The sequence below is a fragment of the Hipposideros armiger genome, unplaced genomic scaffold, assembly GCF_001890085.2.
Source record: "Hipposideros armiger isolate ML-2016 unplaced genomic scaffold, ASM189008v1 scaffold_171, whole genome shotgun sequence".
NCBI lineage: Eukaryota > Metazoa > Chordata > Mammalia > Chiroptera > Hipposideridae > Hipposideros > Hipposideros armiger.
This window is the reverse complement of record NW_017731521.1, coordinates 2,807,951-2,830,756: the sequence shown is the minus strand read 5'-3', so window position 1 is coordinate 2,830,756 and position 22,806 is coordinate 2,807,951. Positions and strand designations below refer to the sequence as shown.

The 22,806-nt window shown below is 36.6% G+C and overlaps 1 protein-coding gene and 1 non-coding gene across 3 annotated transcripts in view; one reads left to right on the top strand and one right to left on the bottom strand.

The window, feature by feature from the left end:
- Window positions 1–22,806, top strand: part of SP4 (Sp4 transcription factor) — a 71,499-nt gene that overhangs the window by 35,732 nt on the left and 12,961 nt on the right. For both annotated transcript variants that reach the window (XM_019652024.1, XM_019652025.1), the window contains exons 4-5: window positions 6,698–6,926; window positions 16,769–16,968. In XM_019652024.1, coding sequence (XP_019507569.1) covers window positions 6,698–6,926; window positions 16,769–16,968 — 429 coding nt within the window. The remainder of the gene's footprint in view (window positions 1–6,697; window positions 6,927–16,768; window positions 16,969–22,806) is intronic.
- On the bottom strand, window positions 13,879–13,952 carry TRNAI-AAU (transfer RNA isoleucine (anticodon AAU)). Its single transcript has one exon. It is a non-coding gene; the product is annotated as a tRNA-Ile (tRNA).

Here is a 22,806-nt window from a genome sequence, read left to right as displayed (position 1 = left end):
AACCTTCGGTGTTGGTGTGCATTTTAGATTACCATTCACTTTATTTAAGAAACATTCATTGAATACTTCCAGTGTGCTAGGAACTTTGATAGCCAAAGGACATAAAAAACACACACAGAGGTCCTCTGTCCCAAGCAGCTTTTGTTAGAAATCATTTGATTAATACTATGATAGAATGATATGATATCTGATTAGAGAAACCAAGAATACTCAAATTCTAATTCAGTCAATCCCTGAGATCTTGTACGGAGTTAAGTGTACTGAAATTGAAGTCAAGAGTAATACTTTATTGGCTTAGGAAGGTCCTCTTCCTCAAAAATCCAGAGAACTAGGTTAGTCTATATGGAAGATGCTGTCTTCCTTTAGTCAAATCTGCTGTCTCTTCCTCTAAGCTTAAATACAGGCCTCAGATCTTATTACTGTATTGAGGCAGAAGACCACTCCAGCTGGTGCTAAAGGAAAATATGCAAAAATCAAGAGTTTTCTCCTGAATACCCCGTCTAGTGTTGTTGAGTATCTAGCAATCTAATATGCCACCTACTAACCAACTGCCCCCAATTACCCTTGGCCCAGTTTCTGTATTTGAAAAAGGGGAACAGAACAAAGAAAAGAAAGAAACAAGAAAGATGGCTTGGTCACTACAAGCAGCCTTGGAGTGTTTTTTACCTCTGGCAGCATGGAAGGAAGAGGATACATTACCAAGACATTTTGAGTTATTTATAAAATTATGTTATAAAACAGTTTCAGTGGTAAGAGAGAGGTTAGAGAGTATAGCTTTAGAAGAGCACTATTAAATAACTTTTTTCCTCCAGACATTTCAATAGTGAAGGTGTTTTATAACTATAAAAACTGTTTCTATAATGACTTATCTTTCCCATTATCACCAGCAGTATTATTGGCACAGCTTCTTACATATTTTTAACATCTTTATCATCAATTTTTACTTGACAAATTGAACACAAAGTCATTCCAACAAACCAACTGCTTCTTTAATGTAACAGCTTTTCCCTGTGCTTATTTTTTATTACAGTCTTAACTTTCCTGATAATTATAACTAGTAATGATCTCAGTAATGTAAATTTCATTGTCTAGTTAATAAGTTAGTCTGTATTCAGTGTATTCTGTAAAAAATGTTACACTTTAGGAGAAATTCCTACACTCATAATTTTAGCTCAACACAGCGACAACATCCACTTCCACGCGGGCCCAATCATTTGTTCATCAGTCTTAACATACCCAGGCAGTATGCTTTTAGGAATGGGAAACAAAGGCAGATGTACTTAGTTCCTCAAAGACAACAATATACCATCCAATTTGAAAGACAAACAAGCATTTGTAGTATGAATTCACCATATAGTTTGTTCATTGATATAAAATTATGCACAGGATATTTTTGGAAAATAGGAAGGACATACCTGACTTAGATTTAGAGAGGCATTTATCAGGAAGACACATGCACCGAGTTCTGTAAGATGAGTTGGATTTTGTCTTAGACCGAGAGAGACGAAGATTTGGAATGGGAGAATTTGTTAGATCCAGCTACATTATCCAAAGGCCCAGAAACAATCAAGCATGGAACATGAAAGGAGATAGGTGAGCAGCTCGGGTTGAGAGTGGGAATGAAGGAGGAGTGGCAAGAGATGAAGTTATAACAGTAAGCAAGAGATAGATTATGAAGGGCTTTGTGGACTATGCTAAGAAATGTTGACCTTATTGTGAATGCATCGAGGGCCCATTGATTTTGGGGGAACTAGATTTGTATGTACAATATGGAGACTGGAACAGGCAAAACTGGTATAGTGGTGCTAAGGACCTGTACTAATGTATGCAGGCAATAGGGATGGAGAAAATGCATAATTTGAGATATTTTGAAGAGGTAGACTCAGTAAGGACTACTGATTAACATAAGTGTATGTAGTGGAAAGAGTTAACTAGAACTGAGTTCAAACCCCAGCTGTCCCTTAGCTACTACGTGTGACCTTGGGTATTTGTGTACCTCTCAGAACCTCAGTGTTCTCAACTTAAAATTGGGACAGCAATACTCAATCCATAGGGATGTGAGGAGTTAATAAAATAATATATGTGAGACACCCAGTAAAGTCTAAAATGATAGCTATTGTTGTTGGGGATGAAAGAGATGGAGGGATTCAAGAATGACTTCCATTTGGGCAATGAGAAAGCTAGTTTTCTATCTGGGCAGTGAGAAAGAACTAGTTTAGGAAAGTGGGATAACCTGTCTGATTTCTAGACAGATTGCCTTTGAGAAATCTGGGTGGAGATGATCCCTGGCAGATGACATTAAGAGTATGATACTCATGAGAGAGGTATTTGAGCAAAAGGTACAGATTTGGGAGACAACAGCTTACATACACACAGTAGTAAAGGTTATGAAAATGGATGAGAGAACCCAAGGAGAGATTTAGAATAAGAGAAGTCAGAACCTTGAAGAATAACCTAGGAAAGACATTGATGTGGGTATGGTTAGAGAAGTGGGAGGAACACCAGTAGGGGGGGAGGGTACCAGAAAGGCAAGGAAGGGAACATTGCAAGAAGAGAGGGAGGTCAGCAGCTGTAGTTGCTCCAGAGAGGTGAAATAAGATCAAAGGGAAATCCATCTTTGAGTTTACTAACAAAGACATTGTCATGATTTTAGCAGAGTGATGGGTTGGACACCTGATTTCAGTAGTTTGAGGAGAGAATGGGAAATGAGGAGTAGAGGCAACCAGTGTAGATAAATCTTTTAAGAATGTGACATAAGGTTAGATTTAAAAGCTGATAAAAAGAGCTAACAGGAGAAGGGAGTTAGCTCAGTCAGTTTTCAAGGACAGCGTGGTCAGTGGTGTGCAGTGCAGCGGGGCTATTCTGTAATGCTGCTCTTTGAGAAAATGCACATTGGATCTGGCCATTAGGAGGAAGTGTGAGCCAGGAGCCTAGTCCTGGTGGTGGAGTCCTTTCCTTTGAATACCAGACTTTGGTCAACAGGGAACAATGGAACGTTAATGAGCATGGAAGTGATATGATCAGAACCACATTTTAAAAACTTTCCCTGGCAGTGGTTTGAAGGATGAGATAGGTGGCATGGGTCCTCATTTTGGCTGGTAAAGGCACAAAGTGACAAGGACCGACCAGGACTAGGGTGATTGTCCTGACAACAGAAAGATGAGATGGATGCAAGAGCTGTTATGCTATTATGTCCCTTATAACTTGGCTATTACATGGATATAATTTATGAGTAAAGGAGAAGTAGCCTAAAAGTTGATTTTTTAAGGTTTTGAGTGTGGGTAATAAGGAGAGGAGTAGTAGCATTTACCAAAACAGAAACATTAGTAGAAGCAAGATCTGAAGATGAATTTGTTTTTAAACTTTATTGAGCTTATGTTATTTACTGGCTACTGTATGTTGGGCACTGTTCCACGTATTGGAGATACAGCAATGAACATAACAAGCAAGATCCCTGTTCTCGTGGCACTCAACATTCAGAAGAGAGGGAAAGACAGAAAACAATATAATTTAAGGAAAATAAGACAAACTTGGTGATGCTATAGAAATGGATTAAAGGGAACCATTCCAGATGATGTGGTCAGGAATTGCATTTCTAAAGAGGAGAGATTTGCACTGAGACCAGAATATTATAAGGAGTCAGCTTTGCAAATATCTGGGTGCAAAGGCATCCCCACTCAGCCTGGAGAGTATCTGCAAAGGCCCTAAGAAGGAAATGAGCTTGATTTGTTTAAGGCCAGAATAAAAGCCCAGTGTATCAGGCGCATAGTGAGCCAGGGAAGAGGCTCATACATGATGAGTTCTGAGAGGCTGGTAGAGTTAAACTTGAACAGGGCCTTGGTAGGGAGGTTGGTGGCTTGTACTTGATTGGTAATGGTGGAAATGAAAGAAAAGTAGTATTGAGGTATGTTGAACCTGAACTGTCTGGGACATCTAGGTAAAGTTAAGAGAGTTGTCAGGCTTAAATATATAAATTGAAATATAATTTTCTTAGTATTACTCATTGCAATGACTTCCCAAGTTGTTTAGGCATTAAACAGATAACGTATTCACAACATGGAGGCCAAAGGAAGTAGTCCAGGGATCTGAGGAGAATGACTTCAGGGTTAGACATAAAGAATACTTGCCAACTTAAATTACCTGCATCTCCATAGGGACCAAGCTATAAAGACTGTATTTAAAAAGACTGTGTATAGTGCCGGTTCAGATAGAACTTCCATTTCTAGCAGTGCATTTTTTTGTGGTAAACAGGGAGTATGTGGATCACTGTGCTTCCAGATATACAAGTAGTTTGAATAGTTTGCTTAGCCAAGATCATCCTTAAGGCATCTGGTTTTACTGGATATGTAAAAAAAAATCTTCTATGTGCTCAAAAGATGCAATGAGGCATAATACTTACACTCTACATTTATGTATCACTTTACAACTTACAAAGTCTTTACCCACTAAGAAATCAACTTGATCTTTATAAACAACTCTTTTTTACTTTTTAAAAAATTAGTTTCAGGTCTACAAAACAATATAGTGATGGGGGGATCACTCCATAAGCAGCTTTTTAAGGTAGGTAAGGGACCAGGAATTTTAGGGAGATCAGTTAGCATTATCAGAAATGAGGAAACAGGATTTCCAAGTACACAGTCACCGAAGGGGAGATGAATTCACAACTTACAACTTAACCTTGCCTTGCTTTACCTATCATACCTTGTTAATTCGAAGGTTAAAAATTTAAACTTTGGCAGCAGAACTAAAATATGTATCCTTACTCAAACAGTGATACAGTATCTATTTTTTATTGGTGTTATAGTTATCAGTGCTACCAGAGGTTTCAGAGTGCTGTGAATACATAGAGGGTGAGATTGACTTTGGCTGGCAGAGTCAGAGGTTTAATTTTATTTAGAAAATATGTGTTATTTTCTCACTTGCTAATTTTACTGTCTTTTCTTGGTTGTTACACATGTTTAAAGTACTACATATGCAGCTTTAAAATAAGCCCCTTTTTTAAATTTTTATTTATTTTTATTTATTTTTTAAAAATATTTTTATTGGGGATTATTGGGGAACAGTGTGTTTCTGCAGGACCCAGCAGCTCCAAGTCAAGTCGTTGTTTCAGTTTAATTGTGGAGGGCACAGCTCAGCTCCAAGTCCAGTTGCCGTTTTCAGTCTAGTTGGGGAGGGCGCAGCTCACTGGCCCATGCAGGAGTCGAACTGGCAACCTTGTTGTTAGGGGCACGTGCTCTCACCAGCTGAGCCATCCTGCCACCTGTCGGCAGCTCAGCAGCAGCTCAGCTTGGGTGCAGCTCACTGGCCCATGTGGGAATCGAACTTGTGACCCTGTTGCTCAGAGCTCGTGCTCTTAATCAACTGAGCCACTCGGCCAGCCCAAGCTTTTTTTATACGCAGTACTCAACGTTTATTTCTGTTACCATATTTTATACTTGTATTGCCACCCAACTCGGTGGAAACTAGTAGTAATAATGACTAACATAATCAACAATTCTGTGCCAGGCACTGTGATAAGGGGTTTGTAAAAATTAACTTATTTAATCATTATATCAAGTCTCTGAGGTGGGAGCATTCCTTCATAAATAGCCATTTTCTTTTCTGCCCATTCACATACTTAGCATCCCCACACCTAAAAAGCAGAACTGTTAAAAGAAAGGGTAATTGTAAGGCATACTCATGTGTAATTCTGGATCAATTTAAGTCATGTAAATAGCTATATTTTTGTCATTTTATGTATTATTATATTTTTCCATAAGAAGAAGCCAAGTTGATATGTGTGCTAACCTGAGAGGTGAAATCTAAGCTAGATAACATGAGTGACCACAGTATAATATCCTAAATGTCTGTTTTATGAAGATAGTAACAGTATGTAATAATCATGGGTGATTTTGCATTTTAGAAAACTTATTTAACTTAATGTGTATAAGAAAAAAGACTCATCAGTAAAGAGACATTTGCTTAAATTTGAAGTACAGTAATACCTTCGTTTGTGAACATAATTGGTTCTGGAAACAAACTACTCATACTGTAAGACATCACTCATTTACCAAGTTAAAATGTATTATTAGGTTGGTGCAAAAGTAATTGCGGTTTTTGCTATCATGAGTAATGACAAAAACCACTATTACTTTTGCACCAACCTAAAGGAAATGTTTGCTCGTCTTGCGGAACACTCGCAATCCAAGGTTTTACTGTATTTTAGGAATGAAAAATGTCTGTAAAACCTAATTTTTTAGTTACTTTTCATTCATTTTTTTGGAGTGAATGAGATATGTTGCTTACTATGGAAACGGTAATAATAATGCTTTGTATTTATATAGCGTCTTTCATCTGAGGATCTCAGAGTGCTTTTCAAATAATATCTCATGAATCCTCACAGCACTTCGATGCGGTAGGTAGGTGCAAGTATTGTTATCTTCATTTTACAGATGGAGAAGATAAGCCACAAGAGGGTTAAATGTTTTATGTATATAGTCCCACCAACCAGATATAGAGACAGCCTGAGCTGCTCAAGTAAGAATATTATGTTTTAGGAGGATTGACATAGTATAAATCATTAACCCCTTTGCTTTTGTACTTTACATAGCTTATGTATTAGAACAAATATGGTAGCTTTACAATGTCCACGTGGAATTCTTTTTTTATCTTGAGGAATAGAAAACATTATAATACTCTTTTCCCCCTCCGTTTTTAGGTCAGCAGCAAGGACAAGATGGAGTAAAAGTCCAGCAAGCTACGATAGCTCCTGTAACTGTAGCAGTTGGAGGAATTGCCAATGCAACGATAGGTGCTGTTAGTCCTGACCAACTCACACAAGTGCATTTGCAGCAAGGCCAGCAAGCTTCCGATCAAGAGGTACAGCCCGGCAAGAGGCTTCGCAGAGTTGCCTGCTCCTGTCCTAACTGTAGGGAAGGAGAAGGAAGGTAAATACCGGGACCAACTTGATCACTCTAAAAGGCATAAAACAGCTCCAACCAAGCCATTGGCTGGGTGCTTGGTTCATTAGAACATCACTAGCTTGTAGTTTGTAGTCCAGAAGCTGAGATACAATATTGTGATGAAGGGGATTAAATTGAACTATTCTCGGAATGGGATTTCACTGGTCCTCTACCATGTACCTTATGCCTTTTTTAATGGTTTACTGTTTTCATTTATCATGTAAAATTTTAAACTTTATTGACATAAAACTCACCATACAATTCACTCTTTAAAGTGTACATTTCAATAGTTTTTCATATATTCAGAGCTATGCATCCATCACCACAATTAATTTTAACACATTTTTGTCATCTCCCAAAAGAAACTGTATTCTTTAGCCATCACCCCCACTCCCCACTCCTCATTCCCCAGCCCTCCCAACTCTAGGCAACCACTAAACTGTGTCTGTCTTTATAGATTTACCTATTCTGAACATTTCGTATAAATGGAGTCATATAATACAACTGGTTTCATTCACTAGCACAATGTTTTCAAGGTTTATCCATATTATAGCATGTATTAGCATTCTTTCCTTTTAATGAACAAATAATATTCCATTGTATGGATATACAATGTTTTATCCACTCATCAGTTGATGGACATTTGGCATTTTTTCCACCTGTGGACTATTATGCTGCTACAGACATTTCTTATACAAGTTTTTGTGTGGATATATGTTTTCATTTCTCTTAGGTATATACCTAGGAATGGAATTAATGGTTCAAATGGTAGCTAGGTCTAACCATTTGAGGAACTGCTAGACTATTTTCCAAAGTGGATGTATCATTTTACATTTCCCCCAGCAGTGTATGAGGGTTCTGATTTCTCCACATTATTGCCAGCCCTTGTTATAATCTGACCTTGTGATTATAGCTATCATAGTGAGTGTGAAGTGGTATCTCAGTGTGGTTTTGGTTTGTATTTCCCTGATGACTAATGATGTAGAGTACGTTTTCATGTGCTTGGCGGCAATTTTTGCATCTTCTTTGGAGAAATGTCTACTAAGATCTCTTGCCCATTTTTGATTATTTGTCTTTTCATTATTGAGTTGTAATTGTTCTTTATATATTTCTGGATACAAGTCCTTTATCATATATATGATTTGCAAATATTTTCTCCCAGCCTATTAGTTATCTTTTCACTTTCTCGATAGTGTCCTTTGAAACACAAAAAATTTTATTTTGATGACGTCTAGTCTTTTTGGTTGCTTCTGCTTATTGTGTCATATCTAAGAATCCATTGCCAAATCTGAGGTCACAAAGATTCCTAATTTTCTTGTGAGAGTTTTATAGCATTTCCTCTTACATTTAGGCCTTTGATCAATTTGGGGTTAAATTATTTATATGGTATGAGGTAAGGTTTTATCCAACACCATTTGATGAAAAGACTATCCGTTCCCCATGTATTGAATGGTCATGGCATCCTTGTCAAAAATCAGTTGACCATAGACACATAGGTTTATTTCTGGACTCTCAATTCTGTTCCATTCATTTATATATCTGTAGCTATGCCAGGACCACCTGGTCTTGATTACCTTGGCTTGGTAATAACTTTTGAAATTGAGATGTATGAGTCTTCCAACTTTGTTATTCTTTTTCAGTATTGTTTTGGCTCTACAGGGACATTTGCAATATGTGAATTTTTAGAATCAACTTATCAGTTTCTACAAAGAAGCAGATGGGATTCTGATGGGGGTGGCGTTGAATCTTTAGATCAGTTTGGGGAATATTGCCAACTTAACAGTATTGAGTCTTCTGTATATGTGGTATGTGTTTTTCTATTTATTTAGATCTTCTCTAATTTCTTTCAACACTGTTTTGTAGTGTTCGGAGTATAAGGTTTACACTTCCTTAAATTTATTCCTGAATATTTTATTTTTTGTTTTTTTTAGGTTTTATTGGGCAATTGGGGAAGGGGAACAATGTTGGGAAATTGGGGAAGGGGAACAGTCAAATTGTTGTTCTTCTGTCTTAATTGTGGAGAGCGCAGCTAGCTCAGCACCAAGTCCAGTCACCATCCAGCAGCCCGTCAGCAGCTCAGGGCCACTCAGCTCAAGGTGCTGTGTTCAATCTTAGTTGCAAGTGGGCATAGCCGTAGCCCACCATCCCATGCGGGAGTCGAACCAGTAACCTTGTTGTTAGGAGCATGTGCTCTCACCAGCTGAGCCATCCTGCCACCTGGGCAGCTCAGCTCGGGTGCAGCTTACTGGCCCATGTGGGAATCGAACCGGTGACCCTGTAGCTCAGAGCTCGCGCTCTTAACCAGGCTGGCCCCCTGAATATTTTATTTTTGATGCTGTTGAAAATGGAACTGTTTTCTTGATTATTCATTGCAAATGTATAGAAATACAGTTAATTGTTGTATATTGATCTTATATCCTGCAACCTTGATGAACTCTTTCATTAGTCCTAATAGTTTTTTGGTGGATTTCTTAGGGTTTTCTTTATGTATTATAAGACCATGCCATCTGCAAATATAGTTTTATTTCGTCCTTTCCACTCTCGATGACTCTGATTTCTTTTTCTTACCTAATTGCTGTATCCAGAACCTACAGTATATGTTGAATAAAAGTAGTGAAAGTGGACATCATTTTTTTGTTCCTAATCTTAGGAGAAAAATATCTGGTCTTTTACCATTATGTATGATATTAGTTCTGGGTTTTTTTCATATATGCCCTAATTAATTTAAGAAAGCACCCTCTGTTCCTACTGTGTTGAATATTTTTATCTTGAAAGGATATTGTATTGTGTCCAAGCTTTTCTGCATCTGTTGAGATGGTCATGTTTTATTTTTTATTCTGTAATGTAATATGGTATATTACATTAAATGATCGTTGATGTTAAAGGACTTTTATATTCATGGAGTTAAATCCATTTTGGTCGTGGTTTATAATTATTTATATATGTTGCTGGATTTGGTTTGCTAGTATTTTGTTGAGGATTTCTGCATCTGTGTTCATGAGAGAGATTGGTCTGTCGATTTTTGTTAAGGGTAATACTGGTCTCATAGAATGAGTTGGGAAGTGTTCCCTTCAGTTTTATTTTTTGAAAGAGTCTGTTGAAGAACTGGTATTAATTCTATAAATGTTTTGTGAAATTCACTAGTGAAGCTGTCTGGTCCTGGGCTTTTCTCATGTTGTTGTTGTTGTTGTTGTATTTAGCCGTTAGGTAGTTTTATTTACTTGCAGCAAGTAAAGGAGACGAGATTCACATCCAAATTCCTATCTCCCAAAAGGGAGGCTTAACCATTGCTTATATACACTATTTGATTAATTACACATTGATTTCTTCTTTGCAGCTGGCTATACTTATCCCGTTGAGTTCCTGTCAAGTTTATTTTGTTTACAACTGCATCTGCAAAATACTGTGCTACATTTAAAAAAAGATTTGTATTAAAACATAGCTAACGTACAATATTATATTAGTTTCAGGTGTAACCGTAGTTATTCAACATTGTATACCTAAGGAAGTGATGCTCACCATGATAGGTCCAGTAAACATCTGACACAATACAGTGCTATCACAATATTATTGACTACTGTATTTTGCCATGTATCATGTGCTCCCGTGTATAATGTGCACCCACGTTTTTCGCCCAAACTTTCAAGGAAAAAAGCTTTCATTTTAATTTTTTAATTCAAATGTTTATTTGTTTACATTTAGGTTCTTGTTTTTTGTATTATTTTGTATTTTGTAAGGGAATTTTAGCATTTGTCAACATACTATGGTACAAGAAATTTTATGTAATAAGTAATTACAAAACATGAGAACAGATACAAAGTACAAGAAATTTTATGTACCGGTAACAAATTTATGATATTTATGCATCATAGAAGGCCAAGAACTCTTTCATCATTGCAAGTTCATCATAAGTTCAACAAAACTGATTATTGTATTCCAGGGTATTATTTTGCATGTAGATATTGTTATTCATTTTTAGAGTTACACTTTTAACTAATAAGCATAGATAAAAGAATTAAAAACATTTATATAGATACGGAATTAGTACTACCCATGTATAATTCTTATTTTTTCCTCACAAATTTGGGCAAAAAAAGTGCACATTATGCATGGCAAAATATATGGTGTATTCCCTATGCTGTACGTTACATCTCCATGACTTATTTGTTTTATACCTGGAAATTTGAACTTCTTTTTCCCCTCACCTTCCTCCCCTCACCCCTCCTTAAAGTTTTTCAATTACAGTTGCCATTCAGTTTATTTTGTATTAGTTTCAGAAGTACAACATAGTGGTTAGACATTTATATAATTCATGTAGTGATCCCTATGACTAGTACCCACCTGGCACCATACATAGTCATCACCACATTATTGATTATATTCCCTATGCTTTACTTTACATCCCCATGAGTATTTCATAACTACCAATTTGTACTTCTTAATCCCTTCACCTTTTTCACCCCACCACCCAACCCCACCCCCGATCTGGCAGCCATCAGCTTGTTCTCTGCATCTATGAATCTGTTTCTGTTTTGTTCGTTCATTTACTTTGTTCTTTCGATTCTGCATATAAGTGACATCATATGGTATTTGTCTTTTGACTTATTCCACTTTGCATAACACCTTCCAGGTCCATTCATGTTGTCTCAGATGGTAAGATTTCATTCTTTTTTATGGTCATGGGTGTTTTTTTGGCTACTGATTTGGTCTCTTTACTTGTTACAGGCTTTTTCTGATTATTTGTTCTTGAGTCAGTTCTGGTACTTTGTGTCTTTCTAGGAATTTGTCCATCACATCTAAGTTATTTAAGTAATTGGCATACTGTTGTTCTACGAAAATACCATTGGAAGTAGAGTACTGAATGTCCAACTATTATTGTTGAATTGTCTATTTCTCCGTTCATTTCTGGTATTTACCTCATCTGTTTTGGTGCTGTATTGTTACTCTTGTTTAAGTGCATGTATGTTTATAATTTTTTTTTAATCCAACCTGAAGGCTGGCCGAGTGGTGTGTTGGTTAGGAGTTGGCTTGGGACACCAGCTCTGAGCAGCAGGGCTCCAGTTCGGATCCCACATGAGGACCAGTGATGCTGTGCCCTCTACAGCTAAGATGGTGAACCACAGCTCGACCTGGAGCTGAGCTGTTGTGAGTCGCTGGCCAAGCATAGGCTGCAGTGGGGCTGCAGTGGGGCTGGCCGGCAGTGGGCGTGTGCTTTCATGAGCCGCTGTGAGTGGTCGTCCAATGGCCAGTGAGCGACTGCCTCACCGGGAAGAGCGCAATGATAATACCAACATGGTCCAGTGAAGCAACGTCCTCCACAACTAGACTGAAGAACAAAAGGACAGCAACTTGTCTGTTTCCCTTCCCCAATTCCCCAATAAAAATCTTAAAAAAAAAAAAATTATAAAATAATCCAACATGACAAAACCTGCCTTTTGATTGGATTGTGTAATCCATTCATATTTGATGTTACTGATGTAGTTGAATTTAAGCCCACCATTTTACTTGTTTTCCATATATCTTTTTTCGTTCCTCTATTCCTCCTTTACTTTCTTCTGCAGTACATGAATACAACATTTTAATTGATAATTTAGTATTTTAATTTCATTAATGACTTTTTCACTATGATTTTGAGTTATATCCTTAGTGGTTGCTCTAGGCCTTACTGTGTACAACTTAATTTGTAATCAGTTTAAGATTTATAGTAATTTAATTCCAATGAGCTATAGAAAGGTTACCCATATATAGGTCTATTCACTTATGCTTTTTTTGTGTGGTATTGTTACACATGTTATATCTGTAAGTATTACAAACCTAACAGTACACTGTTATAATTATTACTTTATATAATTTTGCTTCTTTTTAAAGAAGTGGAGAGAAGGCGAGCAAGTATATACAGCTTTTCCTATGTTACTGTATCACTTCTAGTTCTCTTTATTTGTTCCTGTGGATTTGAGTTCCCATCTGGAGCCATTTCCTTAGCCCAATACAGCTTTGCTCCTATCCACCTCTTTTGTGCTATTATTGGCAAATATGTTACATATATTGCAGTTCTATAATGTTATAGGCTTAACAGTACATTTTATACATATTGTTTTATAAAATAGCTTTTTAAATGAGTTAAGAGAATAAATATACAGTTATACTGTTCTTTATAATTACATAATTACCATTGCTGGTGTTCTTTTTCTTTGTTTGCATTTGAATTACTTTTTGGGTTTATTTGCTTTCAGCCTGAAGAACTTCCTTTAGTAGTATTTCTTTCAAAGCAGGTCTGCTAGCAACAAATTCTGTCTGTTTTTATTTATCTGGGAATATCTTTATTTCACCTTCATTTTTGAAAGATAGCTTTGCTGGATATAAGATGCTTGTTTGAGGTTTTTTGTTTGAGTATTTTGAATATGTTTTCCCACTACTTTCTAAACTTCATTGTTTCTGCTTAGAAGTCAGTTTTTAATCCTGGTGGGTTTCCCTTGTAAGAGAGAAGACATTTTTCTCTTGCTGCTTTCAAGATTTTGTCCTTATATTTGGGTTTCAAGATTTTTAGTATGAAGTGTCTATTTGTGAATCTGCATTTATCCATTTGGAGTTTGTTGAGTTTCCTGCATGTGTAGATTAATGTTTTTCAATAAGTTTCAGCCATTATTTCTCTGAATATCTTTTTCTGCTCTCGGATCTTCTCTTTCCTCTCCCCTCCTCTCTCCCCCGCTTCCCTTCCCTCCTCTCCACCAGCCCTACCCTCTCCTACCGTTCCTGTGACACTGTTCATTTTTCTTTGTTCTTTTTCTTGTCTGTTTTTGGATTGCATAATCTCTATTGATCTATATTCAACCCCTCAATTTCTTCCTTCTCTTTTTTTTTTAAACTTGTCAGAACTTTTATTATTATTATTATTTTTTTTTTTTTATTTTTTTTTTAAGGAGGGCACAGCTCACAGTGGCCCATGCGGGGATCGAACTGGCAACCTTGGTGTTATTAACACCATGCTCTAACCAATTGAGCTAACCGGCCACCCCTCTTCCTTCTCTTGAGTACCTCTTGTGAATTTTTCATTTGAGTTATGCTTTTCATTTCTAGAATTTCCAGTTGGTTCTTTCTAAAATCATTTCTAACTCTTTATTAATATTCGTTATTTGATATGACATGGTCATTATACCTTGCTTTGTTTCTTTTATTTATTTATTTATTTTTTAATTTTTATTGGGTAACTGTTTTTTCCCAGGACCCATCAGCTCCAAGTCAAGTCATTCTTCAATCCAGTTGTAGAGGACACAGCTCAGCTCCAAGTCCAGTTGCTGTTTTCAATCTAGTTGCGGGGGGGGGGGCGGGAGGCACAGCCCACCATCCCATGTGGGAGTTGAACCAGCAACCTTGTTGTTCAGAGCACGCGCCCTAATCACCTGAGCCACCCGGCTGCCCCTTGCTTTGTTTCTTTAATCATGGTGTCCTTTAGTTCTTTGAATATATTAATTAATAATGGCTACTTTGAGGTCTTGTTAAACCTGGTTGCTCTCATAGGCAGTTTCTCTTCCCTGCTTTTCTGGTGTATGGGTCACACTTTCTTGTTAGATTTTTTGTTTTGCTTTGTTTTCTTTTTTTTTTTTTCATGTCTCATAATTTTTTGTTGGAAACTGGACAGTTTAGAAAATGTAGCAACTCTTAATACTGTCCCCCTGCCCTCCCCCACCCCCAGTTTGTTGTTGTTGCTTGTTTATTTAGTGACTGACTGGATTATTTTATAGACCACCCCCACATCCCCCCAGTATGGACCATAGTGCTCCTCTGGGGATGCAGACTTGAGTATTCTAATGGAGACTGGGATGACAGTGGTTTGGGCAGGGATCTTGGTGACTGTCTTTCCTTGACCATACCCAGCTATTAAAGTTATTTTGCCAGCTGTAATTGCCAGCTGACTGCTCTATTGTTTTCAGCAATGCCCTGGAGCATATGTATATTCCTTCCCTGACTGATCCAATCAGGTTTCTTTAAGTGCTGGATCACTAGGTCTGTGAGATTTATTCTGACCCTGGAGGGCTCCTCCCAGCTGCTGCTTTCCTGGCTTCTCTCTGTCAGCCTCAGCCAGCCTATAGTTTAGCCTATTTCTCCAATGAATCCATTAGTCTCTTCCCAGTTGCCTTTTGCAACGATCTCCACTGCTTTTAAGAGACTCCCTAAGGCTCAAACTTCTCCAGTTTGTTGCAAATGGAGTCATTGCAGGGAAGGGGGGGGGGCATACGGAGCTCTCTGTTTTATGGCGTTCTCTCCCACTGGCCAAAATCTGTGTCATAGCTCTTGAACTGGGGGTTGAAACAGTTGGCACATTTCTCTCTGAGTGGCACCCCTGCTCTAAGAGCTGAGCGCTTGGTGCTGGTGATGGGGGTGGAGGGTGGGGTGGGGGCAGCAGGGGCCTCAGGTGTTCTTGGCTTGCTTCTCCTGGCTTGGTGCTGAAACAGGAAGGCAACCACATCTGGGGCTTGTGCTGCCTGCACCGCTCAGCCAATAGACCAACACGTGAGTTGGGCGATAGGATAGATGTTTATTGCAGAGCACAGTGGTCTGAGAAGGCCGCAGGATAATACTTTCAAAAACTACCTATAGTTCTCAGACCCGCTTGGGGAATTTAAGGGAAAATCTGGGTGTTCTGGGGGTCTTCATGGACCTTTTCCTCTGGCCACATGGTTCTCCCAGGGACAATGATGGGAATATCCTGGAAAGAATGCTAGATCATAGAGGTTGTCATCAATAAATCCAAGGGTATTAATCATAAGTTGCAGGGTAATTTTCTAAAACTGGGAACTGGGACAGGGGACATTCCAAGCTCAAACCACAAGGGGATGATCTATTGTTAAGCTATAGGTAGGTCAAGGAAAGGTGAGGCTGGGGACGTTGTGAGGCCTCGACTATGGGGGTGCCAACCGGGCCTTGCTTCAGGACCTCCTATTTATGAACTACAAATGAGCTGCTGGGTCAGAGGTGATCCGGACCCCAGCATTTTTGTCATGCCCTATCCAAGTCGAGAGTCTAGTCTCAGGCGTCGGTTGTATGGAAGAAGGGAGTTCCCGTCTGCCAGCCGCACTCACCTGTAACTTAGCCTCAGCAGCAGGTAGCTGGGAGCAGACAGAGATGCTGACTTCCTGCCCCTCCTGGGAGATAACGCTTGGGCTGGAAGGTGAGAGGAGAGGGAGGAACCCTGCTCCTGGCTGCACCAGCCTGTGGTGTTTCTATGTTTAGGGATGTGGGAGAGAGGGAGTGTCTTGGTTCAAATACCACATTCTCTCACTGTTCATACCAAGTTCTGTTTGTTTTTTATGAATAAATGTTTCTTTATTTGCTGTATGTGCCTAGAGCCATTTCCAGAGGTTGTAAATGGCATTTATTTATTTTTTTATCTCATTTTCTCCAGTTTCACTGGGGTGTAGGTCCATGGAGCTTGTCACACTGTCCTGCTAGAATTGAAACTCTGAATCTTATATTTTTAAATGGGGAATACCACCCTTTGGTATTTTAGAGAAGAATTTTCAAGTGTCTTGAAAAGCTTAAAGATTTTTCCTTCCCCAAGGGAGGAGCTTACTAAGAAATGAACATGAAGTCCATGGCAGAACATTAGCTCTCTGAAATTAATATGTTTTCATAGCATTTTTGAGTTTAGTACACAACCCTGGTTTTTTCTATAATTGAAAATTTTCTGATTTTTGACTACAGTTAAAGCATCATGATTTTTTTTAAAAAAATCATTCAGAAAAGCATCATTTAATTACCATGATTCCCTTTTATTTTTCCATAATTATAAGTGAGTGTAATTAATGTTTGGTATTTGTTTTTGTTAGAGGCAGTAATGAACCAGGAAAAAAGAAACAGCATATCTGTCATATTGAAGGATGTGGAAAAGTTTATGGCAAAACATCTCACCTGCGAGCACACCTTCGCTGGCACACTGGAGAGAGACCTTTTGTGTGCAACTGGATGTTCTGTGGTAAAAGGTTCACGAGGAGCGATGAGCTTCAGAGACACAGAAGAACCCATACAGGTTAGTTTGGCTGATTTCAGGACTTGTACTGTTTGCTTAGTTTTTCAGTGCTCAGATGAACATTTTAGTGATAGTTAGCTATCAAATTGGAGATAGGGAAATTAAAAGAGATAATTCACTTTAGCAATTATATAGAAGATGTTTAAGATCAAAATTCTTTACCTCATTTCTGAGATATATTTTAATCTATTTTTTGTAAGTTTTATCAGCATAATTACAGGACCTGGAATTTATTCCATTTGCTTATCATGTATTCTCAGCATGTTGCATTCACATATATTACTTTTGTCTGTGTTTAACTAGATGAATAGAGTTGAATTATGATCTTATTGGTGACTTTTATTAGTTTTTTTTTTTGCAACCCAGAAAATTGACTGAAGTACCCAGAATAATAGAACAAAATACTCACCTAACTCTTACTCAGAATTGACAATTGTTAATATCTTATGTTATTTTTTAAATAAAACAAATTATATAAAATTGACATCATCTGTCCCCCTACCTCTCAAAGACAGCAGCTACTATTAATTTAAAGTGTAAGTTTATAGTACAGTTGTAATAAGATCTTATGTCTATTGTTCATGGATATATATGTAACATTGTTTTCTGTGTACTGTGAAGTTTTATGTAAATGATATTACAGTATTATAATTTCACTTGCGTTTTGAGATCTCCCCAAGTTCATATATATGTATATAATTATGTGTGTGTATGTGTGTATCTTTTAACTGCTATACAGTACCTGTCACATAACTACAACACTGTATTAATCCATTTCCCACACTGTTTAGATATTGCTAGTTTTTTGCTGTCACAGGCTGAGAAGTAGAAATAATGGATCATAGAGAATGTATGTTTGATACTCACTACAGAGTCTAAAGCGGCTGTCATCATCTCATTTCACTCACAGTGACTCAGAGGTTTTACTTTTCTTGTGTGTTCACCAGTACTCAGTAGTGTCAGGCATTGAAAGTTTTTGTCAATCTAAAATGATTGATTTTTTAAATTAACATTTTTCCTGATCATACTGAGATTAAGCATCTTTTTGTACGTTTATTGGTCATTTATATTTCTTTTTCTATTATTTCCTTTGCTCATTTTTTCTTTTTGGTGGTTTTCCTTTTTCTTACATGATTTATATATTGCAGTTTCCCCATGTATTGCCAGTCTTTTGTCTTTGTGCTAACTTTTGTCATGGAAGTTTTACATTTTTATTTAGTTAAATATAAGAATATATAAGTGTATTATTTTGTCTTTTGCTTTTTAAAATGAAATCCCTCCTGTTTCAAGAACATAACATTTCTAAAAACATTTTCTTCTAATGGCTTTAAGGTGTTTTTTTTTTTCTTGGTTTTTTTAATTTAATTTGGTCTTTTATCAGTCTAGAATCTTCTTGATGGAATGAAATGGGAATGTACTTCTTACTTCCACGTGGACAACCATTTTTTGAATAGCCCATTCTGCATTAATGTGGCTTCTCTCATATACAGAGGGTGCCAAAAAAATGTAGACACATTTTAAGAAAGGAAAAAACAATTAAAATTGTTAATACTCAACATATACCAGTAACAAAAGATGAATACAAATCACGTTTGACTTCTTCAATTATAAGAGGTGCTCAAAGTGGTTACCATCAGCATCCATACACTTCTGATTATGGCGAACTACTGTTTGACCAGCATGTCCACTTGTATACATTTTTTTTGGCTCTCCCGGTATTAATGTCCCTTTTAACAGTGGGTCAATTTCAGGGTTCTCTGTTTTGAAACTTTTACCTGTTTGTCAGTTTCTACACCAGTACTATGCCAATTGAATTACCAGAGGCTTATTTAAGTATTGAACCTGGTAAGACAATTTTCTTTTTTTTTAATAGAAAACTGACCCTCTCTATTTAAACATGTCTAATATATTTTTTGGACTCAATAATTATGGAATAAATAATTTGAATAGATTTTTTAATTAAACTGTAACTTGTACCAAGGTACATGTAGGACAAAAGCGGGACTAGAACTGACATTTATTGATCAGCTACCGTATATCAGATGTTTCAAATATTTTTTTTTTTTTTTTTTTTTTTTTTCATTTTTTTTAGCTGAGCCATCCCGCCACCTGTTGGTAGCTCACGGCTGCTCAGCTAGGGCTGACTTGAACCACTGTTGCTCAGAGCTCAAATCCTTNTTTTAGCTGAGCCATCCCGCCACCTGTTGGTAGCTCACGGCTGCTCAGCTCGGGCTGACTTGAACCACTGTTGCTCAGAGCTCAAATCCTTGAGCGAGCTCTTAACCAACTGAGCCACTCAGCCGGCCCTTCAAATATATTATTATCAGACCTGCAGCACGCCGCCCTGTGCGATGGTGACCTTGCCCAGCAATTATCTCATTTGGTTCAAACAGTGACACTGAGATATAAATTAGTTTCATTATACAGATTAGAAAATAGACTCAGAGAAGAAATAATAGTTGTTAATTTTATTAAAAGTGATAAATAAAAAGTTACTTAGATTGATATGCACATAAATCAGTAACACAGATGAGTCTTAGTATACTAATCCCTTAATTAGCATTACGCTAAAACTAAATTTTAATTTGAAAAAGTTTTAAAAGCTTCCTGTATGGTATTGCATTGGGGCTTTTAATGCCACCTCACATGTTGGCCAATATGGTGTGAAAAAAAATTAATCCCATAACAATGCTGATTTCTGTTTTGGAAAAAGATGAGATGATGCAGTATTTCCATCCTTACTTAGCAATGGGACAGATTAGGGAAGTGAAGAAAAATTGCTGCTTTCTTTAATTTGGAGCCTCACATTGTGATTTCATCATTTTGTTTGAGAAACTGAATTTCTAGAGTCCCTCTCCATCACACATCTACACTCATACAGATACACAAAACAGATTTATGCAAGGATTTATATATACAGGTACTTGCATTTCAAAACCAAAGATTAATGATACAGAGGCATATTTATTTTTTTTAATGACCGACACCATTATTTTCTACTAGCTTAAATAATTCAGAGTTGAATGTACTTTAAGCTTACTTTCAGTGTTTAATTAAATGTTATTCTGAAAATTTTTAGGCTTAATATCAGTATATGTATATTACTTTCAAAGATTTAATATAGTCACTTCTAAGCATTTATTAAAGTTGTTGAAAAGAATTTGAAACAATATCTTTTGACATAAGTATTGATTAAACATTTAATATGTTGAATTGAAGGCCTTCACCATTCATCGCAAGAACCATGTTTTATTTAATATCTAACCACTATACTGAGTAGAAACTCATCATTACCTTACTATGAATTAATAAATGAGTTATTTTTTATTCACTGCTGAAAATAGTACAGATTTGTTTTCTGTAAAAGAGCTTACAGTGTTGAGGAGACTCTTTGCCCCACCCCAGAGAAAACCATATTTAATCTTTTAACTACTTTTACGTTTTTATTCTTCCTGTGATGGCTATCATATATTTAAATAATATGCTTATACTGTTATTTATTGATCTATCAATTTTCTATCAATTTTAGATACTATCTGTTAACTCGTGCATTGAGAGTTAAGAATTTACCTCACTTTGCACCATTCGATGACATTCAAAATTTTTTTTAACTGCAGGCCTGACATTGCTTCTTGACTCACTACTCTGTGATATGATATTACCATGTGTGTTCTTCATTTCCTGTCCCTTTGACCTCTTAACTTCTCTTACCTAAACTTGCACTGTATTCTCTTTCTCTTGATGTTAAAAAATATATACTGTTTTCAATCAGCTTTGTTCTTAAGGTTGAGAATTAGTAAATAATAATTACATTATGACTATAATATACTGTGATTACATATTCTTTCCTGTGTTTTGTGTGTGTGTGTGTGTGGTTTCTAATTGTCTTTTTTCCCCTTGCATCGTTATTTCAACTTATCTGTTATTTCAGCTTTTCAAGAATAGTATAAACTCCATCCATTTTCTCCTTATTCCTGGAGGCCTCCAGATTTCTGATCAAACATAGACTTCCTCTCTAGGGCTTCTGCACAGCTACAATCTTGAGACTTTTCTTTCATGCTCTTTGGGTTTGGATCCAGTGTTCTCAAGATGTCATATCTTCATTTTTCTCAGTTTATTGCCTCGGTTGCTGGAAAACATTCTGAAATACCTTCTATAAAAATGCATGGGGAAGTAAGTTTGTCTGAAATGTCATTATTTTACTTTTCAACTTAGTTGATGGTTTGGCTAATGCAGAATTCTAGGTTGATAATTCACTCAAAACATTAATGACACTGCTCTATTGTCTTCATGCATGTTGTACTAATAAGTTTGTCGTTACTCTTTCTTGTTTTTTTGAAGGTGACCTAATTTTCCCCTTCAACTGTTAAGAGCTTGCCTGCTTGCTTGCTTGCTTGCTTATTTATTTATTTATTTATTTATTTATTTATTTATAACTTTTTTTTTTACATAATTTTATACTTATGGAAAAGTTGCAAAGATAGTATAGAGCGTCCTCATACCCTTCATCCAGCTTCCTCCAAAATTAACCTCTTTCATAACCACAATAACTTTAAAAAACTAAAAAATTAACATTGGTACAATACTATTAATTAAATTACAGACTTTCCCACAAATATACTTTTTCTATTCCAGGTTTCAGTCTAGAATACCATGTTACATTTTTCCATCATGACACCTTAGTTTCCTGCAATCTAAAATTTTCGTATTCTTTCCTTGGCTTTTCTTACCTTGACACTTTTGAAGGTTAGGTATTCTGTAGAATATCCCTTGATTTGGGTTTGTCTGATATTTTCTCATGATTAGATTGAGGTTATGAATTGCTGTTGGGAAGACTACCACATACATTATGTCCCTTCTCATCACATTATATCAGGGAGGCTGTGATATCAATATATCATGTTATTGGTGACATTAACCTTGATACATTAGTTAAAATAGTGTGTGCCAGATTATCTCCACTGTGAAGTTATTTTATTCTTTCCATCTTCTGTTTATTAGAAGTAAGTCACGACTTAAGTCCAGTCAGACTCAAGGAAGGTGAATTAAGCTCCACCCTCTGGAGGGAGAAGTATCAAAGATTTTGTGACTTTATATGAAAACATCTACAGTTTTCATATAAAGTAAATATTTTTTTAGTAAGTATTTAGCAAATATTTTTGAGATTTTTTTGAGTATGTCTAAATATCCTGTTTCTCTTTAAAGAAAATAGCAAGGTTTCTCTTTTAGCATTCCTCATTGTATCTTGCCTATAGCAGTTATTACTGTGGTGTGGTAAAAGTCATTTTTTATTCTGTCATTACTTGTACAATTTTTAGTTTTAATTCTTGTGTAAGGAAGATTTATACCTTCTTCCCCAAATATTTTATTGTCATTTATTTATATCACTATGGACTCCTGAGATTTTTTTTTAGGGGGCTTATAATCCAATACTGTCATAATTTATTTTCTTGCTCAACTCATTCCATATTTGGCCATGGAAGTTGTTTTAGATCATCTCCTCTGTTCTTCTGACATTCCACCATTCAATTTTATTTTAATTTAAGAGCTTTTTTTTAACCTTTGATGTTCTGTTAATTTTATAATTAAGTATGTTGTCAATTGGTTTTCATTTATTGTATAAACTGGCAAGACTTGTCAACTCTGGGTTCTCTCCCACCCATCCCCAGCTCCTCGCTCACTCTCCCCTTTTTATTTTTTTATTCTTTTTGGACCCTTACTAGATGTATGCTGGAACCCTATATTGATTTTTTTTTATTGGGGAATTGGGGGGATGGGAACAGTGCTGGGGAATTGGGGGAAGGGGAACAGACAAGTTGCTGTCCTTTTGTTCTTCAG